At 46.4% G+C, this 25,190-nt stretch overlaps 1 protein-coding gene across 1 annotated transcript in view; it reads left to right on the plus strand.

Moving 5' to 3' along the window:
• Positions 1-311: 311 nt before the first annotated feature.
• Positions 312-25,190, plus strand: part of LOC119165668 (uncharacterized) — a 34,590-nt gene continuing 9,711 nt past the window's right edge. Inside the window, exons 1-5 of the mRNA XM_075870718.1 lie at positions 312-444; positions 2,251-2,360; positions 4,397-4,462; positions 6,366-6,407; positions 22,955-23,005. Coding sequence (XP_075726833.1) covers positions 357-444; positions 2,251-2,360; positions 4,397-4,462; positions 6,366-6,407; positions 22,955-23,005 — 357 coding nt within the window. The 5' untranslated portion in view covers positions 312-356. The remainder of the gene's footprint in view (positions 445-2,250; positions 2,361-4,396; positions 4,463-6,365; positions 6,408-22,954; positions 23,006-25,190) is intronic.

The raw sequence follows: 25,190 nt of genomic DNA on the forward strand, positions 1-25,190 counted from the left end.
TCATCACAATAGCGACGGCACATAGGCGGCCTCGTTGGTTTGTTCAGTGCCTGTCATGGTGGAAAAAATTAATGAACCTGGACGGTGCATCATTCATTTCGGCAGACTGTGCAGGGATGCTTGGGCAGCTGAATTCTTTTCTCGAGCAGTGGGACACACGAGGTACCTTTATTGTCTCAATGAATAACATCCGACTGAAAGCTTATCTGTGGCCTGTGCTACTAACAAGAAATAAAAGAAGCAGGCATGCATAATTTCATGTGGACTAATAGAGGAGTGACACATTGAAGTTGTGCGCAGCACCCTGGGTATACAATTCTGGCGTTGCTTGTGACTTGCCCTGGAGGAATATTGTCATGGCAGAGCAACTCCAGTGCTTTGCACCTCTGCTCTGCTTTGTATTTATCGGCGCGGTGCAATGCTGCAAATCAGACCCCAGGGACGGTAAGCTATTTACGCACACTATTCCCTCTCTAGAGAAGTGCACGCTTTTTTTATAGTAAATGTGATGACGCAAGTGTAACGTTAGATATGACGAAGTACGGTGTGCGCAACATGACACACATGCCCCCTGCTAGAATACTGCACCGCCACGCTGTGTGCGTCGTCTTGGTCGCACATGAGCGCTACGCTTTCAGAGCATGTCCCGTTTCACGCAAACCATCTTAGTGAGGTTACTCGGGAAGAGCGAATGCTAGCAGGTCTTACAAGGATACACATATGCAGCCTGCCCGCTCCTCATGTTATAGTTCTTGGTACCAACCAGCGGATTCTTGCAGAAGAGACTTAAAAATAAATAGAAAGTACAACCCCGTGATGCACTAAATGCTGTCAGTGTCAAAGAACCGAATATATTTCGCAAAACTTATACCATAAACAAACGTGCTCTTCGAACAAAAAAAAATCTATAGGGCGCAGTGGAAAACAATTACGCCCTTACAGATGATCGCGGCTGCGAAGATTGATTTAGCACAAGAAGTGGTAAATTATAGGGAGCCTTCGTGAGCGCGTCTCCGCCTACCAAGTGAATGAGTGTATACAAAGTTCAGCTGTGGCATTCCGTGAGTCGGCTCTTCCGCGAAGCGTCAGCGCGTTGATGCTCACTTCATTATTGTTACCTTCTAACGCGACATGGTATTTCTCCTTCAGACATGAAATATCGCCCACAGATCAGAAGTCATTGCATGGATCACTGCGTACTTAGTTTCCGATATTTTCTGTTAAGGGCATGAATAAAATGAATGTGCACAGGTTTCCCCCCACTCCTCTTAGCACGGCTACACTCCGCCCACTTATGCAAGGGGGACGCGTGTGCTAATGGCATTTCATTTTGTCCGGGCCCTTCTCAGCTTAGTTTTTTTATCCACTGGGCTGAGCATCCCGATGCTTAAATCACCCTGAAAACATTCACTGCATGGTACCGGCCGCCTAACCTATCGTGATGGGCCCACTAATAAAGAAGTTACGAGGCTATGTGACTAATTCCAAGAGGTGACATAACAACGCCAAGAATGTTTAGCCAATTTATAATGTCCTGATTGCACCACTCTCATGGTGACTTCATACAGCAATGTCTTTGTGGGATGATAATTTTTTTCATTACTCGTGTTGACAGCGACGCCCACAGTAACCGTTTCTCTTTGACAAGCCATCTTAGACTTTTACCTTCATAAGTGTTTCAGTCAGAGTTCACCCCAAAAATTCTTGTTTTTGTCAAAAGTTCTGCCACAGAGAAAAGCCATTGCTTGTAACTGTTTCAAAAAAACACCTGAAGCAGGCGTCATGTTTACCGAAGCGACTTGTTAACATCCGTGTGTTGAAAACGTGAAATCGCCCCAGACGTAACTTTATGCAAACCGAGAACTGTATTAGGGTAACTGTATGAGTAGGTTAGCACCATGTCTACCCATTCTGAGCGATCTATATTGCTGTACGATAGCCATAATCATTTATTCACATGATGAACAGAGCGCACAGTTGTGCGCATGGCCTTCAGACGCGTGGTGCGTAGTACTTAACAATTATGCCATACAGAGTGCTGCAGGGGAAACGCGCAGGGGAAACTTTAAACGTAAAATCGCTTGTGCACAGGTGCCCCCCCCCCCTCCTTTATTTTTTGCATTGCGGCTAAGCTGTTCACCGTAAAGCGAAAGATAGTAATGGATAAGTACGACATGCGAGCGTGGTTCTGAATGCTGCCATCTTCCACTACTCTTCATTTCCTTGTGCATATTGTTTCAATCTTTCCAGCAATGTTTGTCTCCAGGGAACTTGGGCGCGGAATCAACCACTTCTTCAAGAACTGCAGTGCCATAATGTTAAAAATGAAGCCTTATCCCAGTGCTTCTGTCATCGCCAAGGTGAGATTTATTCGTCCAGTTATATTTACCGCAGCAGTGGCTGCATGTCTAGAGCGCCCGCTTCCAAGCCGGAAGGTTCCGGGTTAGATTCCCAGTGCCAACGTGGAACCCATCATTTTTTTCCCAATAGGTAGAGAAGTACACCTACCTTGCGCTCGGTTGTTTTGGGGTACTCATCTGGAAAGGTAGCCCCATAAGGTTCTGTGAACACCCCTGGGCGTACCTTAACCCACCACAGCCTTGGTGAAATAGTAGAGCATCTGCCGCTGCAGTGGGAGGCAGAAAATTGCCGCCGCCAGCTACCCATATTCTGTTTAAATAGGTACAAGCGCACTTCCGGTCTTGTGCTCAGCAGAACAAAAATGTAGCCACTTGGGAGGGCACCAACCTAGTTTGAAATTGGGGGCATGTAACCACCAGACCTAAAATTAGGGTATTCCTCTTTTTTTGCTTGCCTCAAGTAGACAAGTACAATTGATACCTACATGTCGAGTTATACACAGTGTCAGAGCTACAAGCGACCCGCCTAAGGTCTATTCAGTCATATGCAGCCAGTGAATCCCTGGCCCTTTGACCCCCATGAGCATTGAGACATATACACCAATACTCAGGCGTGGCATGACTCTGACGTTGCTCGCACTTTACGCCGGACCTTTCGTACTTATAGATGAGATGAACCATCAATTTGCACGTCTTACCGCAAATGGGCGACGGTCTTGAAAGGCTGAGGTGATGCACGATGCCCGCCTGAAGCCCATCACATGAAGGACACAAGAATATAGTGCCCGGAGAGTTTGTCTGACAAAATAAAAATGTTACGGAATATCACTGCCAGTGGAGGTATTTATGTTATTTTTGCCGCAGTGCCCCTTCAAAATATCTTACATTGCGTCAGAGTACGTTACATCATCTTTGAGTGGTAGGTTGGTGGTGGAAGAAAAATATGTCCCCGAGAGGTCTGTTCGGCTTGTGCAGTGGGTCGATTCTCCCGACAAATCATTCGCCTTCAAGTTCAGGTTGAAGATAGTAATCTCTGCGTGTGCAGTGAAAGATATCAAGTATTTGACTTCAGCTACATTGGCTAAATCTCGGGCGATTAGTAGAATTCTAACTGTCTGCCCACAAGTTTGTGTACCGGCACATCCGTGCGTGCCTTTTTGAAGAGGCGCCACGACCCGTTTCTAAGGATAGAGTGGGTGCGCAGTTTTACGTAGCCGCTGGCCCTCTTCATATATTAAAAGAAGGCGGGACGCTGCATCACAAAGCGACCCGCACGTGTGCTAAGTGGTCAAGAGATCGTTCTTATAAGCGGCCTGACATGAAGTTTATGACATCCACTTGTAATTCACTCAGTGTAGATATCGTATCCTTTTGCTTTCCTAATTATGATTATGTATTTGTTAAGGTGATGTAGTCATGAGTAGGAAAAGGTACCTTTGGCAAAGGCGCCGAAACGACTGTGGCTACTTCCCTCAGCCTCTTTCTATCATGCTGGTTGTGACTTCACCAATGCATCTGCTAGTAGTAGTATTTGCATATGCTAGTCGTAGTGATGAGTGCAGTGTATAGAGATGAGTTCAGCGCGGGCGTAAAGTTCAGTGTATGGGCTGGCACGTAGAGAGGAATTAGATAGTCTCCTTAATATTTTCACGCCGCAGTTGCTAAGATAAGAATGTTAAATAAATATGTGGTGTCGTTTTATTACTTCGCTGTCACCAGCTCAGTGCTACCAACGTCTCTCGCACAGCCACGGCTGAAATGCCAAATTATCGATGAAGATTTACTCTCCATTTCTTTCGCCAACCAGTTCGGCGCATGAAATCAACAGGGTCATGGAAATGACACAAACTTGTATGAAAGAAAAGATTTGTGCGTTCACTAGCGCTTACACGCATGATCCCTTTGTTACCTGAACCGGGTGGAAATCATTATTTTTTAGGCTGTCTGAAATATGAATGACAAATGCTAATCACAATGCGTCTGAGAGGCACCCTCGGAAAATTGTCAGATTTACGTTTGCCCAAATGTTGTTGCAGTTCATAAGAAGCCTATGTGACGGACTCAACGTATGTGAGATAATCCTGCGCACTGAAGATATGCAGGTAAGATTTGACCCTACCATTTTTAAGGCAATCGGCTGTCTAGTATGAAAACCATGACAATTTTTTAAGGACGTCCGCAAGACAGTTCGTTTGATGGGACATCATTTTATCAACTCTTTATGGCACAAAAGTTGTACCAACTAGCCCCCATTCCAGTCTTATTAACATAATTTGCTGCTGTTTGACGTCTTCAGTACACTTTCATTGAACATGCAGTTTTGTTTTCAATTGATAGCTTGCCATTCCTGCTGGCGTGTCTCAACAAAATGACTCTTTAGGTACGGCTTGACTTTTAAACACTTCAGCAATTGAAGGTGATTACGTTGCTGTCATTTTGTGATGCAAACATGTAAGAGCGAGTGTCTCTTTTGGGAGGGAGGGAGAGGGAAGAGAAGATTTAAGCCCGTACCTGTTCTTGAACAAAATTCATGTTTCCTTTGAATCATTGTCGTAGCCAATGGGCTGGCGTATAAGGGGAGGCGACTGCCCCCCATAACACTTGTAAACTTTCAAATTACATAAAAAACACATATTCAAACACATGAATTAACCTACCTGAATGTTTGTGAAGCTTTCTCTAGTCCGAAAAAACTTTCTGGCGGCGCCTCTGCCTTGTATAACTTCAATTAAGCTCTTGAGTCATTTCCACACAAAGGACTTCTGCAATATAAATCAACTAAAAAAATTTGCCTCGAATTGGCATGTTAATCTGAAAATGTCGTCGAAAGACGATTGTCCTGCGTGGGAAGACAGTGCAGAAAACATTTATTTGATGTTTTGCGCAAGAAATCGGTGAATGGTGTTTTGGAGGCGCAGCGTTAGAGTGCCTCGAGCGTGCAGCGGAGGCGAACGAGCGCATCAGGTCACGTCATACGCGAGACATGAGCACTATCTGGCAGTTTTCTTGTAAAACGAAGCGCGTGGCTCTGAGACGTCCCAGAGGTGATACGGTGGAAAACGCGAAGTGACGGGAGGGTGCCACAACCGTGTCGTCTTAGCAAAGCATTTGAAACACTCGCCTTTTCGTGCAAGCGTTGCATGGTCAGCGCGGCGTGATAAACGCTACGGTTCATAAAATTACCTATGTATGCCTTTTCTAGTAGAAGACGCACATACAGAATATATACGTGTTGTTATGGTGCCTTAGATATGCGCAATAGTTGCTTTTTAATTGACAATCGCACAAGTATGAACGCTCCCTTTTGAGCGAAGTTGGTGGGCGCAGCGAATGGGGTAGGCCATTTGGTGTAACGGCTGGTGCCGTTCAGACTACCCAATACCGCTAAGCGTGGACTTATAGACAAACGTACAGACAGACAGACAGACAGACAGACAGACAGACAGACAGACAGACAGACAGACAGACAGACAGACAGACAGACAGACAGACCAAAATTTTTGCGTTGAAGGTTCCCAAGAAAGACTATCGTCTTTAAAAATTTTACCACAGTGAACGACAGTGTAATAAAGATATTAAAGCTATGAACGTGAGCGCTTGCACCCTAATAGTACAGAAAAGAAAGAATGAGGAAATAAGAAAATAAGAGAGGAATATCAGATAACTGTTTTGCTAATAGTAGACAGGCCCAGCATGATGGTTTTCCACAACTAGAGCAGTATCCCAATAGCTTTCTGCGCCGAAGGTGCAAAGGTATGGCAAATTCTCCACCATTGAGGAGCCTTGTAGTGTATACGGGCTGATTTTGCTCTGCGTTTCCCGTTTCCTTTAGATGCTATTCGCCTTCTTCGAGGTCCGTACTTGTACGTAGTTCTAAAAAGATGTCACTTCAAAGCAATACTTCTTTGACATTGATTGCATCTGACTCTGCCATTTGCTCACCCGGAGCTAGTGAACTTTTTGTGTCGAGAAAGATGAAAGACGACTTCTATGTATTTTTACCAGAAATATCCTCCCTGCTTGGAACCGTTCATGTGGGCGCAATGGGTGAGTCTTTCGCAGAGCATGGCTGGATCATATATTGGCTATGTGTTTATTTCAGTGGTCAAGTTTGTCGATAACAGGTTTGTCAATAACAGCCTTAGAGTCCTGAAAACTAGGGTGTTTTCTTGCCATGCCGTGGGATTTGTTTCAAAAGAAAGCCATGAATGCAGCGGAAAAAACTTTAACCTGGTGTCAGAAAAGGCCTTTCAGATAGAGAGGTGTGCTCTGGCCCTTCTTGAGAATATAAATTTAGAGCACTAGTGTTCTGCTGTAAAAGCTGCTAAAGGCCTTGAGCTGCACTTTTTTTTCAGTTCGATACAGGCTGATGCCCCTTTTGGGTAATTGTTACCGAGGGGAACTCAAGGCAACACCTTGTGTACGTCTGTTTTTTAATAGATGCCTTTAGTGGCCTTGCAGTTGGTTGATGCTTTACTTACTCGCAATTCACATGAGGTGGTAAAAGTTTAGCCAAGACATACATGCCCTGTCTTATTCTTTGCCATGTGGTTGCCTCATGAGCTGTGTGAAACAAACTATTGTCGAGGGCAATTATGAAGTGGTGTTAAGAAATAATGTTGGCATTTCAGTGAAAAGCCTTATATAATTACTTTGGTTGTACTCATGATTTACAGTTTCTTTTTCATTTGGGCAGAGTCTGTATGTCAAAACTCGGGTATGTTTATGGGGTCAAGGGTAGCCTCAGTACTTATCAAAATATTTCTTTGGAAAGTGTACCGAACCCTTGAGCAAGACTTCGAGGGAAGGTCAAGGCATGTTTTTAGATAAGTCGACGATTACTTTGTGTTTGTCAATCCCGTCAACTTCATGGAATCTATGATCCAGGTCATAAGAATGTTTAAGCAAAGGGGCAAGGCTCTGTGCTTTACTTCTGAAGTCCCAAGAGGCAAAATGCAATGTCTTGAAATTTTCAGGTCTTTCAATACAGTTACAGAGGAATCTTGTTTGTTGGTCTTATTCTCCCATTTTACAAAACCACTTTCAAAATCGCTCTGCTCGTTGAGGAAGTTGTAAAAGTGGATTGGCTACGTTTTGGCTTAATTTGGCTTTAGTACTCCTGTCCTTACGCTGTAGGTGAGTTTCTCATGGCAAAATATCAGATATGAAGTGGTTGGTTTCCCGCGCTTGGTCCTTTCCTCCACTTCACAGCGACTGTCCCAGCACCTAAAAAGCAAACGAAAAGAGGGCCGTAATGCTGCGCGCTTGGCCTCGGATTGGCGAATATTGTTCGTCGTCATCCCATACCTGCACGCCATGCCGCACCGTTTGAAGAAGGTGGCCAGTCAATCTGGCAAAAACATTGTCTTTTGGTCTGGCTAGAAGTTAGGAAGCGTGTGGGCGAGAGTTCACAAAAGAGTGCAGAAGGGGAAGGCCGCCACTGTCTGCACTGAAGGTTGCTCTATAAAGCACTCTAAGCAATTCACTGACTGTGCGAGCGGAGTGGTGTACTCCACCTCTTTGTCGTGCGGATGCATGTACAGTGGGCAGACAGGAAGTTGCCTCAATGCCCATCTAAGGGAGCAAGCCAGCTCCCTGAAAGGTACACCATCCACAGAACTTGCCCTTCGTAGCTGGCAGTAGACACGTCTGTCATGGTTCGGCACAAGGCATCCAGAGGGGCGTATACCACATACGCTAACCGCTACATACTTCACAATACGTAACCATAGCAACTCCATCATTGTGCCCTGGGACATGGGCCGCCTAGGCGTCATTTACGCTACACTTTTCTGCCGCTGTTTCAGCGGTGCCTCTCTTGAGTACTTTCATTCCTTCGTTGAAGATGGTAATTGATGTCACGCGAAAATGCAGGGTATCGTACAATGTGGCTTTTCAAGCCCAACTCCTTTATTTGTGGCAGCGTAGCTCCTGTAGCTTCGTGACGGGGTCCAACGTAGACGTGCCATCGTCGCTGGTTGAATGAAAGACCGAAAGCGTGCGACACAAGGAAAAAAGCAAGATGCCGAAATAGAGCAGCGGCCGTGGGGTCCAGCAAGCCGGAAGCATACGAACGTCTATAGGTGCCACATGTTACGAGCCACCAGCGCTCGTCTTCTTTCTCCCACTGGCTGGCCTTTATATAGACGATTTCATGATTGGAAGATTTTTGCCCCCAAAAACCTTCCGGTCACTGCCTTCCGGTCACCTTCCGGTCACCAGCTCGTAAAGTCAAAATTGAAAGGACGTTTTAACGTTTTTTTTTAGGGTAGGAAAATTTTCTTAATAGTTTTTCAAAAAAAAAAGAACGTGTTTAGTGTTTAAGGCAATTTCTCGTAGTTTTACGTAGCTGAAAAGAACATGTATTTGAATATATTTTGCCAAATAAGGGAAGTAGAGTGTAAAAAGCCAGCTGGCTATTTTCTAACGCTCTTCTTGCCCACCGGTGCGATTGAAGCACATCGGTGGACGAAAATGTATGTCATCAAGGGCCTGTGTTTGTAAAGAGTGAAAGGGTCTTATTATTGCAGCACATTGGATGCCACCTTTAGTTCAGCGTTGACCTGTTCTTTCTGGATTATAGAACATTGTTCAGGACTTCACAGAAATATTATGTAGTTTTTTTTTCGCAATCTGTAGATGCTGTATGGTCTTGTGAGCGACGGCCAATTATTGGACTTGTGTCATATCATGATCGATGGTTGAAAGATCTCATTGAGCATCACCGAATATGCTAAGTCAGGGGTCTTTAACACGCAGCCCGCAAGTGGCTGTCCTCGCCCCAGATATTTTTCTGCTAATAAATATGTTCTTGATCTACACATGAACGACTGCTTTGAATCATTGTTTTCGAAAACAGCACGGTGTGGTCGCCATGCGTTCAAACATATAACAATGAAACAAAAACTGTATTTCAGATTTGGCTTCCTGACTTTAGCCGTTGTGGAGATCGATATAGACATGATGAAATCCCGACATGAATTCTCCTTCAGAAATGACTCGTACGTGAGTGTTGTGTGTAAAAAAAGGAAGCCTCCTTGTAGAAAAGATTGGTGATATGGCGACTGTTGCTCGGACCACAGCTACAAAGTCTCCGTTGTTGGCCGTTCAAAATCAGTGAAGGCCGAGCCACGGGCCGCACGCTAGTTCTATCGTCGTTCCTTTCTACTTTTATTTACCTCGTTCCGGGGCCGGAGGTGGCGAGTTCTAACGGGTACAGTTTTTGTACAGGACTGAACAGCTGGGAGCCATTCAGTATTCTGACTTTACATGAAATAACTATGCCATCTTTACTTTGAATACATTGACATAATGACGCCAGTTTTCCAGAACAGTCCGGGAGCATTGTCTTTGTGAATAATCGCCAGTCCACGTCTCCTACACTTTAGCATCCTCCGTCCCCTTAAATGATGCCTGACGATGAATAACTCTTTTGCCCCCAGGTTCTAAGCACATGTTCTTTGTTCACGCGTACTTGTACTAAGTCCAAGTCAATCAATGTAGAACAATCCGGGTTTTCTCCTCCGGCGCATGCATGCTCTATTGTCGGTGCTCCCGACGCATTCGTCACGCTCATGCTTCTGAACGCGTCGCCTTCGATGAACTTGTGCTTTTGACGATCAATTACCATTGGTACAAACATTCGTTATGCCGACACTTCTACGATGTTCTACTGCTGCCCCTTTTGAAGAGTGCTCGCGATTTCACTGTCTTCATTTTATACATCCTTGAAGCGCAAGCCTTCTCAGTAATGTGATTGGCGACTGTGCTGCTGCCCTGGCTTTCTTCATTGTCGTCTTAGAGTCAATGTGCAAAATGAAAGTGTTAGGCGACGCCTTGGGCATTCTGCCACGCCTTCTTTAAGGTGTGTCGCAAACAGAAGACTAGTATTGCGCGCTTTTCTGACGAGCTTCTACCTCCAGCCGTACATGGTTCAACAGCTGCTGTAACTCTGTCTATGACGAAACTGCTTCATTGGGCTTTTCTCCCGATCACTGTCTCTTGTGTTCTTTCACACCGATGTCTATGAGGACCACCTTGACTTGCATATTGAGAAGTATCGCACCGCATGAAAACTCTGATCGTCCAAGAGGCTCGAGACCTCTCACGTTTATGTTCAATGTATTGTGACGGGGCGAGGTCTTGGCTTACAGGATAGCGTCCACCGGGAATCGGCAGCCGAACAAGATGTCTAAGTTGCCTCTCGCGCAAGCGCCTAACGCACAGGCGTCTTCTTCATCTTCGCTAAGTGCCACGCTTACTCCTGTCGATGATGGACCCCAACATCACTCCCCTGCGGCGGAAGCGCCATCATGGCGCTTAGTACGGCGGCGACGAACGAGGAGGGTGATACGGTTTCAGTCTGGAAACGTGTACAACATCTGTCCGGAGTGAGGTGGTCGAAGAGGCATTGTTTAGGGGTGCGATCTTGTAGCTCACGTCCCTAAGTTGCCGTAACACTTTGTAGGGGCCATGGTAGTGTGATAGTAGCTTCTCTGATAAGCCGACTTAGCGGTTTGGTGTCCAGAGAAGTACCAAAGACCCCGGCGAGAAGTGCACGCTTTGGTGGCGACTGTCATAGCGGTCTTTTTGGTGCGCTTGCGACAAGTGCAGCCGATCACGGGCAAGCTGACGGGCTGCACGGGCTCGAGAAACGACATCGCTGGCGTACTCAGTAGACAAGGGGGCAGCCGAAGGAAGGAGCGTGTCAAATGGTAATGCTGGGTGTCGGCCAAATAGCAAATAAAACAGCGAATAACTAGCTGTGTCGTGCCGTGAAGAATTGTACGCGAACGTGACAAAGGGGAGTGATTTGTCCCAGTCACGGTGATCTGGCGAAACGTACATTGACAGCATCATTGTCAGCGTGCGGTTCAGACGCTCGGTCAATCCATTTGTCTGTGGATGATAAGCGGATGTAAGCTTGTGCTCAGTGGTGCAGGCGCGGGGAATGTCATCCACAACACGTGAAAGAATGTACCTTCCTCGATCAGTAAGCAGCTGCCGCGGAGCGTCGTGATGAAGAATGACTTCATACAAGAGAAAGTCAGCGACGTCAGTGGAACAGCTTGTCGGCAGTGCTTTAGTGATGGCAAAACGTGTGGCGTAGTCTGTGGCGACTGCAACCCATTTATTTCCGGAGGTGGACGTAGGAAACGGGCCCAACAGGTCAAGGCCAACACGGAAGAATGGTTCCGTCGGTATGTCAATGGGCTGTAGGAGGCCAGACGGTAGCTCAGAGGGGCGCTTGCGGCGTTGGCAGCGGTCGCAAGCAGTGACGTAGCGAACCACAGAACGATACAGTCCGGGCCAGAAAAAGCGACGTCGCACACGATCGTTTGTACGAGAGACGCCTAGGTGACCGGCTGTAGGTACGTCATGTAGTTGTTCGAGAACGCTGGTACGCAGGTGATGGGGAAGCACGAGTAGTAATTCCGGGCCATCAGCGTTGAAGCTGCGACGGTACAGAATGTTGTCATGCAGTTCGAACAGGCGAACGGAAGGGTCTGTTGGAGCAGAGGTCAGACGCTCGATGATGGAGAGTAACGACAGGTCACGTCGTTGTTCGGTGGAGATATCACCCAAAGCGTGGATGGAGAGAACGCAGGGGTCTGAATCAAGGTCTGTCAAGTCGGGCGTTTCAACCGGATAACGTGACAAACAGTCTGCGTCTGTGTGGAGGCGTCCCGACTTGTAGTGGACCACGAAAGAGTATTCTTGCAGATGGAGCGCCCAGCGACCAAGACGTCCAGATGGGTCCTTTAGCGATGACAGCCAGCAAAGAGCGTGATGGTCCGTAACAACGGAAAAAGTTCGGTCATACAGGTAAGGCCTGAATTTCGCCATGGCCCACACTAAAGCTAGGCATTCACGCTCAATGATGAGAACTTCCGTTCGGCAGGTGAAAGAAGACGACTGGCGTAAGCAATCACGCGGTCCTTCCCGTGCTGTCGTTAGCCAAGGACCGCTCCAATTCCATGGCCACTGGCATCGGTCCGAAGCTCTGTAGGTGATGCTGGGTCGAAATGGGCAAGTATTGGTGGCATAGTCAGCAGATGGATAAGAGCCGAAAAGGCGTCCGCTTGCTCTATACCCCATGCGAAGGGAACGTCCTTCTTTAAGACATCAGTAAGCGGTCGAGCGATGTCGGCGAAGTTGCGGACAAATCGACGAAAATAGGAACATAGCCCTACAAAACTTCGGACGTCCTTAGTTGAGCGTGGTTCAGTAAATTGTTGTACTGCTCGCACCTTTTCGGGATCTGGTTGAACACCATCGGCACTGACAAGGTGGCCGAGTATGGTGATTTGGCGACGTCCGAAATGGCATTTTGACGAATTGAGCTGGAGAGCAGCTCTTCGAAAAACATCCAGAACGGCTGACAGACGAGTTATATGGCTGTCAAAGGTAGGTGAAAAGACGATGACATCGTCTTAGTAACGTAAGCAGATGGACCACTTGTATCCTCGGAGAAGGGAGTCCATCATGCGCTCGAAAGTTGCCGGCGCATTACACAGTCCAAACGGCATGACTTTGAACTAGTAGAGGCCGTCGGGCGTAACGAAGGCGGTTTTTTTATGATCTATGGGATCGACGGAAATTTACTAATAGCCGGACCGAAGGTCGATAGACGAAAAGTATTGGGCACCATGGAGGCAATCGAGGGCGTCATTAATCCGAGGAAAGGTTAGACATCTTTGTGGGTCACTTTGTTTAAATGGCGATAGTCCACGCAAAAGCGCCAGCTGCCATCGTTCTTCTCAACGAGCACGACTGGGGAGGCCCAGGGGCTGGATGAGGGTTCTATTACTTCTTTAGTAATCATTTTATCCACTTCATTTTGAATTACTTGGCGCTCCTTGTGAGATACGCGATATGGACGCCGCCGTATTGGACTGGCATCACCAGTGTTGATCCGGTGAGTCACTGTAGTTGTTTGGCTGAGAGGGCGGTGGTGAAAGTCGAAAACGTCTCTATATGATGTTAGCAGACTACGGAGGCTGGCAGCTTGCACTGCAGTGAGGTCGGGAGCAATCATCTTGTTAATGTCATCTGCAGGCAGAGTGTAATTGCGGCCAAGACAGGGGAATGTAGTTTCTGTGTCCAAACCAGTAACGTTGCAGCTGTCAAGTGGAGATAGGGTGGCCAAAGACATGTCTTGCGGAATAACTTGAGTGAAGAGACTCACATTGAGTAGTGGTATAACCACTGTATTATTAGCGACGGCGACAACAGTGTGAGCAAGGGCGACGTCTCAGGCCATCAGTACGTCGACTATAGGAGTGACGAGGTAGTCACCATCGGGCACATGACGTGAGCACGACAAAGTGACATATGTAGCAGCTTGCGGAGGCAAGCGAACGTGGTGGCGAGAGCATAAACGGGGAGTATAGTCAGCTGGAAAATCGGCAAACTGGGGCAGTTCAAGCTGAAGAGCACCAGTGGCACAATCAATGAGCGCAGAATGATGTGACAGAAAGACCAAACCAAGTATTAGGTCATGAGGACACATTTCAATGGTGGCAAACAGAACTAAATTAGGATGACCGGCAATGGACACACGGGCCGTGCACATCCCTTGAACATCAGGGGTCCTTCCATCAGCGACACGAAGTTTGTGGGAAGCGGCAGGCGTGAGCACTTTTTGTAGGCGTCGGCGAAGGTTCGCGCTCATTACAAAAATGTGCGCTCCAGTATCTACAAGGGCAGAAATAGCCACACCGTCAACGGCAACGTCTAACAAATTTTGTCTCGTCGGAAGCGTCAAGAGAGGATTTGTGGAGGGAGTCGAAAATGCAGCGTCACCTCCGGGTGCTGCACCGTTTAGTTTTCCGGGTAGGCAGGAGCGGGGTTGAATGGGGACGACGGCCTGCGAGTCTGCGGTGAGCGAGACGATTGGCGACGTCCTGGAGGTGAACGCGACTGACGACCATGCGGTGACGGAGATCGGCTGTTGAACCTTCTGTAGTTGTTTTGCGGAGAAGGCTGCGCGGCAGACGCGAAGCGGGTGCTGTCCTGTCGGTAGTGAGGTTGAGATGAAGTCCGAGGTGGCGAGGACCAGCGGTAATTGCAGTAACGAACGACATGACCGATACTGTTGCAATGAAAACAAATTGGTCGATTGTCGACGGTTCTCCACGCAGCAGGGTCGCGAGATCGGGCCGTGAACTGCTGCTCGTGATAGGACGAGGGTGGACGCCGCTGCGCGGCAGACGCGAAGCGGGTGCTGTCCTGTCGGTAGTGAGGTAGAGATGAAGTCCGAGGTGGCGAGGACCAGCGGTAATTGCAGTAACGGACGACATGACCGATACTGTGGCAATGAAAACAAATTGGTCGATTGTCGACGGTTCTCCACACAGCAGGGTCGCGAGATCGGGCCGTGAACTGCTGCTCGTGATAGGACGAGGGTGGACGCCATGAAGCTCGCTGCGGGCTGGGCAAAGCGCACACCGAGGGAATACCTATGCTGGCGAGTTCTTGGCGGACGATGGCTTGAACCATGTTAGCAGTGAGTGGGATGGTGTCACTTGTAGCGGTGTGAGCCGGAGCAGAGGCAATGGCTGCAAGTTCGCGCCGTACAATTCGGGTCACCTGATCCGATGAATCTAGAGGTGGTGGCTGTGTTCTTGCACGGCCTTCGCAAGATGATGTTGCAGCCGTATTCGGAAGGCGGGTAAACACGCTGTTAATCCGCCGGCTCTTCGCTCGCTCAAAGCGCTGACATTCTTTTATAATGGCGTCCACTGTAGAAAATTTTTTGCAGATGAGGAGGTTGAATGCGTCATCAGCAATCTCCTTAAGAATATGCCCGACCTTCTCAACCTCCGGCATCTCGGCATTGGCTTTGCGACACAACGACAACACATCTTTTATACAGGAGACGTAAGACTCGGTCGAGGTCTGCGCCCGAGACGCGAGCATTTTGTTCGCGGCCATTTTTCTTCCAATCGGCTTTCCGAACAGGTCCAACATTTTCTCCCTGCACACTGCCCAACTCCCAAGTTCTGTTTCATCGTTCTCATACCACGATTTGGCGGTTCCCCTAAGATAGAATAACAGGTTTGCCAGCATAAGAGTCGGGCCCCACCGGTATCGAGTACTCACACGTTCGTACTCTGCCAGCCAATCTTCAACGTCAACTTCATCTGGATCGCCGGAACCGCTGAACGTGCCAGGATCCCGCGGGGGTTCGAGCACGAAGGTTGTGGTCGCAGAAGGAGATGTAGTTACCGCATCATCTCCGGCCGCAGGAACACCAGGAGCAGATGCAGACGCCGTACTATCCGTCATCGTTGTGGAATGACCCTTCAAACGTCGGCCGCTGCGAAGTTCCGTTGCGAGGCGGTTGCCCAGCACTTCCACCAAATGTGACGGGGCGAGGTCTTGGCTTACAGGACAACGTCCACCGAGAATCGGCAGCCGAACAAGATGTCTGAGTTGCCTCTCGCGCAAGCGCCTAACGCACAGGCGTCTTCTTCATCTTCGCTAAGTGCCACGCTTGCCCCTGTCGATGATGCACCGTAACAGTATCTTCGGGATTCCTATGGGTGGTAACGTCAGTGCAGCATCGTACGGGCTTGAGCATTCTAAGGCTCTTCTAGTACTTCTGCTCAATGATCCTTGTGCTTCCGAAGTGGTTGGTGTGAATTCTGACAGCATCTGCATATGACATTTGAGGTTTCCTTGAGGTTTGTTTCAGGTTTTTATTTTCCATACATATAAAAAATGAAGCAAAATCAAAAGGCTATTTAGCCTGACAGAGGTTCAGGCTTTGAATGCAGGCTGGTACAGAGAAAACACGTGTACACAACTCACAGGCAAAAGAACTTTTTATTCAAAGACTAAGAATCAGTAAATTGTATTAGGGCAAGTAAACATCCCAACAGCGAAAAAGAAACAGAACAGCATGTAGCAATAAAATACCATTCAAAAACATTATTATCGCAATATGTAGAATAGGTGAGGTCAAGAACGCATCTGCTGGCATATGCATTCCTAAAGCAAGCAAACAGAACAAAACACAAAAAAACCACCATGATTGATACAGTACTTCGCACAGTTGTGACACATGTAGTAATAAGTAAATGTCATATCGGTAATAAACGTATTCAATACATCCATGAAGGAAAATTTCCTCAAACTGCCTTTTGGAACTTTTTTAGGCCAACTAAGGTTACAAGTTTGTTGAGGAGACTGGGTAATTGATAGCCAGTATGTAGCGGACAATAGCTGATCTTAGTTCGATTGTTCTTATGACAGGTGTATGGAGACAGTACTGAACATATCGACACAAATCATAAACGAAGGTATAGTTTGTTATTTTGAATGTACAAAAGCAACTTGTAATTACACTATATATTTGTTTTTCTTGTAAAATAAAACGTGCGTCACTTCATTTCCTTATTCGCTTTGGCCGCAGGTCCAACCAAAAGAAGTTTCAGGTGGTGGAATCTTTCTCTTTTCTTCATACAAGCGTTTGTGTGAACGGCGGGCTTAACCAGGTGCTAGAACATCTGCCACTGTAGCACTGCTTCATTGAAATGAACCACGTCAAGCTTCGGTAGACTTGAAGCACCGGCAACCAGACTTGAATCATCACCGATAGAACTATTTCCCTAAATAATCTGTGTCGGGTAGATAAACTGAAGCGATGCGTGCCTGCAAGCAGCATCGGCGGCGCTGGCTCAACACTTGTGTGCGTTTTCCCATATTGGGTATAAAACGTGTGCAAATAAAGACGTGGGGGCTTTTCCCTGTTTGCTAAGAACTGGTATTGGTTGTCACTCAGGTGGTACAGTAACCGATACATGGTATCAGAACGTGAAGCCACGGCCACAGTGCTCGTGCATGGTTACACAAAAAGCATGGACCTTGTGAAGCCACTGGAGTCGCTGCATTTCACCACCGAAATCAGTAGGCAATGAAACCTTTCCAAACAAAAGCTCAAACTTTTCTTGGCTGCCTCTGCACCAGATAAAGCGCCTAGATAGCATGCCACAAAGATTGCCTTATTGCTAACTCTGGCAGGGGACAATACCCTAGAAGTTTACAACAATTTCCTCTTTGAAGATGACAACAGCAGAGAAAGTTACGCAGCTGTCATTGCTAAGTGCGATACTTACTGAGCCGAACACTTAAATGAAGTGCATGAGCGCTACATATTCCGAAGACGCATCCAAGCTCAGGGCGAGCCAGTCGAACAGTTTGTCAAAGAGCTCGAAATATTTCTCGCTCCTGCACCTTTGGCACGGTGACAGACTCGTTCATGCTTGACCAAATACTATTTGGAACAAACGATCACGAGGTCAGATCACGAGGTCTTGCTGCAAGATATGAAGTTAACTTTGGTTAAAGTGCAAGAAGCCTTCAAGACTGCGGAGATGTCGGCCACCCAAAATAAGATTTTGTCACGAGAAGTGAAGCAGATTGGTGCCGTCAAACGACGGGAGCAGCAGCATTACGAGGAATAGCCGGCAACGTTCAAGTGCCGCTGGTGTTGGCGTGTACACGGTCCGCGAAGCTGCCCTGCACTTGGCAAAACATGCAGAAAATGCCAAGGCCAGAATCATTTCGCTGTACGTTACAAGGCAAGCAGACAAGTCTGGGAAGTACGCAGCACCGAGGATACCGAGGCGGAATTTGACATCTTGGCCATCGGTGTGAACAGCGTCAGAACAGTGAGTGACTATGACTGGGTGGTCAGAGCGCAAGTTGAGGGTATGACGCCGATCTTGATAGTTGACACAAGAACACAAGCCAACCTCATGCTGTTATCGAAATACAGAGAGCTGCGAATAAGGATTCCCTTGACCAGAAGCAACTGTTTTTTACGATCTCACAACGGACGAGTCATCAGTTATCTTGGCATCATTACCACCACGGTGACAGTTGGGTACAAAGTGGCCAAGATTGATTTCTTCATTGTAAAGAATGCCCGGCAGGCCGTACTTAGACGGCGAGTGAGTGTGCGTCTTGAACGGTTCTCGCGCACTGTTAATGATGTCTGGAATAAGCAGCAGCGAGGAAGTCGCCCAGCAGTTTTGACATCTTTTTTCGGGGGCTAGATGTATCAGCCGCCCATACCACATGGTTCTTCGTGAAGACGCAGTCCCAGTCGTCCAGAGAGCCCGCCGATTGCCCATTGCCTTACGAGAGCCTCTGAACAAATAACTTAACCGCATGGTAAATGCCGGCATTATAGACAAGCAAGATCAGCCGATGGAATGGGTAAGCCTTCTGGTTATTATCAGAAAAAGAAGACTGTAGACTAAGTTTAACCACGGACCCGGGAAAATAATGACTGCCTGAAGCACTAGCATTACGAGATGCCGCGTGCCCCGCCACGGTGGTCTAGTGGCTAAGGTACTCGGCTGCTGACACCGGCTGCGGAGGCTGCGTTCCCGATGGAGGCGGAAATGTAGCAGGCCCGTGTACTCAGATTTGGGTGCACGTTAAAGAACCCTAGGTGGTCAAAATTTCCGAAGCCCTCCACTGCGGCGTCTCTCATATTCCAATGGTGGTTTTGGGACGTTAAACCCCACAAATCAATCAGATGCCACGTAGAGCGGACATTGAATCTGAATTAGCGGGAGCATGTTTTTTACGCGCCTTGACGCCAACTCGGTGTTTTCTCCAGATACAGCTGCATGAGGAAACGCCAAGGATCTGTACGTTCACGGCTCCTTTTTGGTCGTTACCGTTTTTGCAGGCTGCCCTTCGGCATAGCCTCGGCCCCATAAGTGTTTCAAAAGTCTATCAGTGGAATATTCGAGACACTGCCAGGAGTGCGAGTATATGTCATTGACGTCATCGTGTGGAGTACCACAAGACAATAACACGGTGAGAGATTACGAGTGGCAGTGGAAGCGGCACAGAAAGCTGACCTAACGTTTAATGAGGACAAATGCGCCATTGGCGAGAGCAAGATTATTTTCTTGATGAGGTTATTGCAGCAGACGGCATATGCCAAAATCCTATTTGGTCAGCTGTGTGCTAAGTATGCCACCAACAAAATATAAACAAGCTGTGCAGTGCATGGTAGGTGTCGTTAACTATTTGGCCAAGTTTTCACCATCACTCACTGACTGAACAAAACGGCCTCACGACTTGATAAAAAAATAGTACCTAGCAGTGCACGGAACACCACGTTGAAGAATAGAAAATAATTTGTGACAGTTTGAACAAAGGTCCAGTGCTGGCGATTTTCGGTCCTAAAGAATTACGAAGATAACATCAGATGCTTCGCGAAATGGAATAGGCTCCGCTCTCTGGAAATGTTACAACTTTTTATAACACTTCGTCAAAGCGTATTGCTTATGCCTCACGCGTTTTAACAGAAGCGTTACAAAGGTACTCCCAGATATAAAAAAGTGGCTATGGCTGTTGTTTTCAGTTGCGAAAATTTTCAATATTACCGTTGAGACCGATTACCGACCCTTGATAGCAATCTCAGAGAAGCCGATAGAAGAAATGCTGCCCGAATTGCAATAATGTTTTTCTTCCCTTAATCAAATACTACTACAAGCTCCACTTTGTTCCAGGAAAAGACTTCGTTGTAGCCGACATGCTGTCTCTCGCTTCCATAGAAAATCTCGAAGAAAACATAGATCATGATGTAGAAGTGCATGCGGTAAGTGTTCTTTCATCACTGGACAGCGAAGCAGCAATGAAGCTGTCGGCATAAAAAACTAGAAAATACGACTACTTCAGTCAAAAGATCAATTGCTTGGAAAGTTATAGTCCAGACTGTGGAGCGCTAAAACCTTTGGAGGTGACTTAGTTGTTGTGAGTGGTGTGTTTGTTAATAGATGCGAAGCAGCGATACCATCAAGCACCCACCCCTAGTTACTTCGACGAATTCACGAAGGCCATTTTGGAGTAAATAAATTCAAATCTCGAGCGCATATTACTGTTCTGGCCGGGTCCTAATACGGACATTGGAGCACTCATTAGAAGATGCCCAGCTTAACAGAAGTATGTGTATTGGCATCAAAGTGAACCCCTAGTGAACGGCGTAGTGCCGGAACATGCATGGTACCATGTAGGGGACGATATATTCACTGGGCCAGAAAATCGCACCTGTGCGTTTTCGATGCGTTACTCAACTTTGAGTTTGAGTTTATTCAACCACAAGACAAGTACACGAAAATACACTGTATACGTGGTTTGGTGCGAAGGGAAAAAAAGCTAAATTTCCCAGCTTGACGTTCGCAAGAAAGTACGACTTTAAATGCGGTACGTCAAACCCGTGGTTCTCTCGATCAAACAATCTCGCGAAGAGCTTTTAAATTGCAAAAACATTTATAACAAAGATGTTGGAAATAAAAGATGACTTGTGGCTTGGATTACTCGCTTACAGGACCAGTCCGGTAGCAGACGGTCAGTCACCTAGAGAGTTACTTCAAAGGTGACAACTTCGGATAACTCTTCCAGATTTCAACGAAGCTCCAAGACAGTTGAGAAAGAAGCATGAACAGTACTGGCCCCCAAAACGTAGTCTTGCTGCAATATGGAGAGGCTAGGTTTTCAGGATACCAGGAGACCAGTGGGCACAGAAAGCAAAGCAATGCAGCTGATCACCCCAGGTCATTCCACGTCGCCACCGAAGACGGCAGTGTTTTGCGCCGCAACCGACAAACCTTAGAACTACGGCTGAATCTTTCAGCACTTTTCCTAGTGTTGACGACGTTTCCTATCACATCCACGAGGACGGGTACACTGACCCAACCCAACCTAACAATGAAAACGCACCCGACGCGGCACGATCAACTCGAGAACCAAGAATAACTCGGCGCTGAAAAAGGCAACCACCGTGGTTGAGATGTGTCGACAACTTTGTGCAAGATCCGTGAATTCAAACCCTTCGGAAGTGAATTGGTGTTGTGTTATTTTTAGGGAACTGGCTTTTCGTCAAAACATTACAGTGATTTAGTTTTTATTCAAAAAGAGGAAGATGTATCAGGTACATAAGCTGAAGTGATGTGTGCCTGCAAGCGTCATCATTGGCGCATGCTCACCACTAGTGTGCATTTCCTCAAAACGGTTATAAAACGTATGCGAATAAAGACTGGGGTGCTTTTTCTTGATTGCTGAGAACTGTTAATGCTTGTCACTCAGACGGTACAGCAACCGATACAGGGTCGCACCGTCGTTGGGTATAGGCAGGCCTTGGTGCACTGTAATTTGAGGCTGAAGTTGCTCGATGTGACAAAAGAGAAGGGAGAACATCGCTGCTGCATTGTTTTCGTTCTCAGAGACTGATGTGTTGTTGTCAGCTGCTTGCTCGTCTGTGAGGAGTCCCTTCAGTTGTTCGTTGAGCACTATTAGTACGTCATGACAGTTCTTTATTCTGTCGTGCAGAACTCGAAGCGCCGGGGCGCTATTCTGGCTCGGTTCAATGAGTTGGTTTGCTTCGTTTCGGAGACGCGTGCGCAAAGCTCCTTGCGTGTCTCATTCGCCTTTCATAATACCCGTCTTCGTTGCTGTGTAAGCCGTTTTCTTGTCGGGTTCCTTAGTTACAAAGTTCCCGGCCATCTCGTCAGCATAAAATGTAGAAGAATGAAAGCTTCCTGAGATAAAAGACGTACGATTGGGCTGCTTAATTACCCCGAGCACCGTTAAAACGTGTCTATTGCTAACCATTCAAAATCACCCAAAAACAAACCACGAGTGGCTCTCCCGCTGCGTTAGCTCCATCATCGTCGTTGCCTTTTAGTATTTACCAGTTGAAAAGGGTCCGCTCATATAGAAACATTTGCTGACCAATCCGGCTAACTGCTGCCCCCCCCCCCCTCATTTATGTTCATAACTGTCCCGACGCTTTCGGAAATTATTTTAATGCTTGTGGCTTGCTGAACGAGGTGAGTTTGAAACCCCTGCGGTACGTTATTGAGCAGGCTGTTAGGAACGCGATTAAATTGCCGCATATTACAACGCGTGATGTGGAATGTGACGTTACACAATTGTTTTGCTGGAACAGTCAAAAATCAGTCGTTGAACACGTGTAGAGAACCACCGTAGAGTACAGATACGGCGCACACTCTACGTTTCAGCCTAGTGTATGAAAGGAATAAAAGCTTTGTATTGCACTGGATCATGCCTGAAAAAACTCTTATCTAGGGTTCCCGAGGTTATCTGGAAATAATAGTGAAAGGACGTATTATTGTTGCTGTATACTATTTGGAAACCTTAAGACCGAGTAGGTGACCATGTTGTTCCGAAAGTGATTGTCAGCTGTATTCTTGAGCAAAGATGCTGGGGAAAGGCTCATAAAGCTCAGGCCATTACCAGCTTTTTTGATTAGGACATTCCAAATATGGTGGCAGATTTTTTTCACAATTAGTAAAATCGTGGGGTCCGCAAAATGCCGGCGCAGCTCCAGAACAGATTTTTCTCCGGGCTATTTGGTGAAGATTCATTATAGCTCAGTGCACGCTCAGAGACACGGACAAATAAGAGACACACAGAAACAAACGCTCGTCTTCGTCTGTCCCTTCTTCTTCCGTGTCTCCGAGCCCACTTTGAGTTATTGTTCAAGAACCGAGCTGTGTACACCTAAGAACTGAATAAATGTTTTTCCTCAATCGACCTTTCAGATTGGATATACCATACCCATCGATCAAATGGAGATTGCGAAGAAAACAATCGTAAGTTATGTTTCTGCATGTTTCTCAGCACTCGTGTCATAAATTAAAGGCCGTTTGGTGCAATGCTCAAAAAAGAAAGCCTTATCTTCAGCCTAGGAGTAATCAAATACCGGATAAGTAATTGTGTTCGCTAGATATTCTGATGCATCTGATTGCATAGGTTTTCGGGCTGACTTCTAAAACTCTCAGCTATTTTAGAAGTTTATTTAGGCGCGTGTTTTACAGCGAAAGCAGTTATAAGATAAAAAAAACGGGTCGCGTGCGCGCCGTAGTTATCCACCGCCGGTTTTCATCACTATCGCATAAAATAAGAAAAAAGACCCTGTAAATAGAAAAAAAATAAAATGGGATTCAAAACCCCAGTTTCCTGCTTGCTAGCTCAGTATTCTACCATTGAGCCCCACTGCTGGCTTTTTTTTTAATCCATGAAATCATCACAAGTATTTGTGAACTACGCACAACATACTTCATCAGAAGTCAGGCAAACGCACACAAGCTTCCAGAAGGGGAACCCACTCCCGAACGGGGCCAAAATTATCAACAACACTGTCCACTTGAGCAACTGCTTCTCGAAATATAGACCTCGTGGACCGTGGTGGCTCGGCGTGTCTATCAATCATGCGAATTTTCTATAGTGAATAGAGTGCCAACAACATAAACAGGTCAGATGGAGTACTATCGATCAGGCTTTTTTTAAGGGAGGACCCTTATTCCTAAGCTCTGATTGAAAGTTATTTTCTAATTGTTCTTTTTAGAATGTCCCAAAAAAGGCGTCACAACAATGAATGGAACAATACTCTATCCTTTAATTTTGGTTGCAGAGTCTGCAATTTTCTGTCTGGGACAGATATAATATTTTACATTCAGCCATGTTTTCACTGGCAGAGAGAATGTATGCAGTTTAAATAAATAAAATATTTTCTGTGAAGGAGATATCCAGTTTATACGTAGATAAATAATACATTGTGACAATACAGAAGCGAATATGGCATTCCATAAACAGGTTCAGGGAAAAGGTTATTCACAAGTGCAGTAGTTCTGTCAATACTTTGTTCTGTCAATATTTACAAATACTCCGCCGATGCTTCGATCTCCTTTGCAACCTGGGCTAATAGGCTGGCTTAATGCCAGGAAATTATTGCGTTAGTATGAATATAAAAAGGATTAAGAACAGCAAAGGAACAACCAGGTGTCACCTAATGCGAATTGTGCTACGAGTGTGTTGTGATGATGATGATGATGATGATGATGATGATGATGATGATGATGATGATGAAGCTCCTTGGATCATTGTCACCTACCCACTCTGGAGGATCGGCCATGAGGCAGGCGGATCATACATGCTGAACTTATAATTAATATTTAGTAAGAGCTAAAATAATTCTGAGATGGTTTTTAATGTAACGTTTATTATGAATTATTGTAATTTTAAGTCGCACTGTTATGTTTAATATTCCAGAGACTGAAGATCTTTTGACTTTAAATGCTGAATAAAGAATTGTTAGTAGTTGATACACCTACCAAATTTATTCAAGTCACATATAAACTTTTCGACAGCTTTGAAAATATTCCTGTCCGAGTGTGATGTCCCAACCCGCTACAGAAGCTTTATTATCTACATATATTACCTATAGGGTAATAGATGTAGGGAATGTAGGGAATTGGGGTGGTTACAAAAGCTTCTTGCATAATTCTTCATCGTCGTCAGCCACAAAACAAAAAATGCAAAAAGCGCCTTGCAAGTGGGAAGCGGCTACCACGCTTCTGCGAATAATGACGGAAAATGGCGCAGTGAATGCCTGTCTACTACACAATTATTACTGGCGTAGTGCCTACCCTGCGAGTGTGCTTGCAGCAGCTGCCCAAAAAGTGTAAGAAAAAATGCTATCAAAGACCGCTCTTCCGGTTTTCGTTGTGACAGTGCTGTGCGCTCTGCGAAGGCGTGGCTGTTCTTTTTTAAGGCCTCATTATGGATTTCTACTCGTACATGAATTCTTACCAAAAAAAACAGCATAAAAAGAACAAGGACACCGAAGCGTTTTGCGCTGTTTGTCCTCTGCTAAGAGTGCACAAATCGCCAAAATCAAAGTCCCGCTCACGTACGCAGTTGATTTTTTTTTATTTCAAGATGCACTGATGCGGAAGATGTCAAGGACGTCTTACCATGGTACCCGCGTTATTTACC

Source organism: Rhipicephalus microplus, chromosome 8, assembly GCF_043290135.1.
Source record: "Rhipicephalus microplus isolate Deutch F79 chromosome 8, USDA_Rmic, whole genome shotgun sequence".
Lineage (NCBI taxonomy): Eukaryota > Metazoa > Arthropoda > Arachnida > Ixodida > Ixodidae > Rhipicephalus > Rhipicephalus microplus.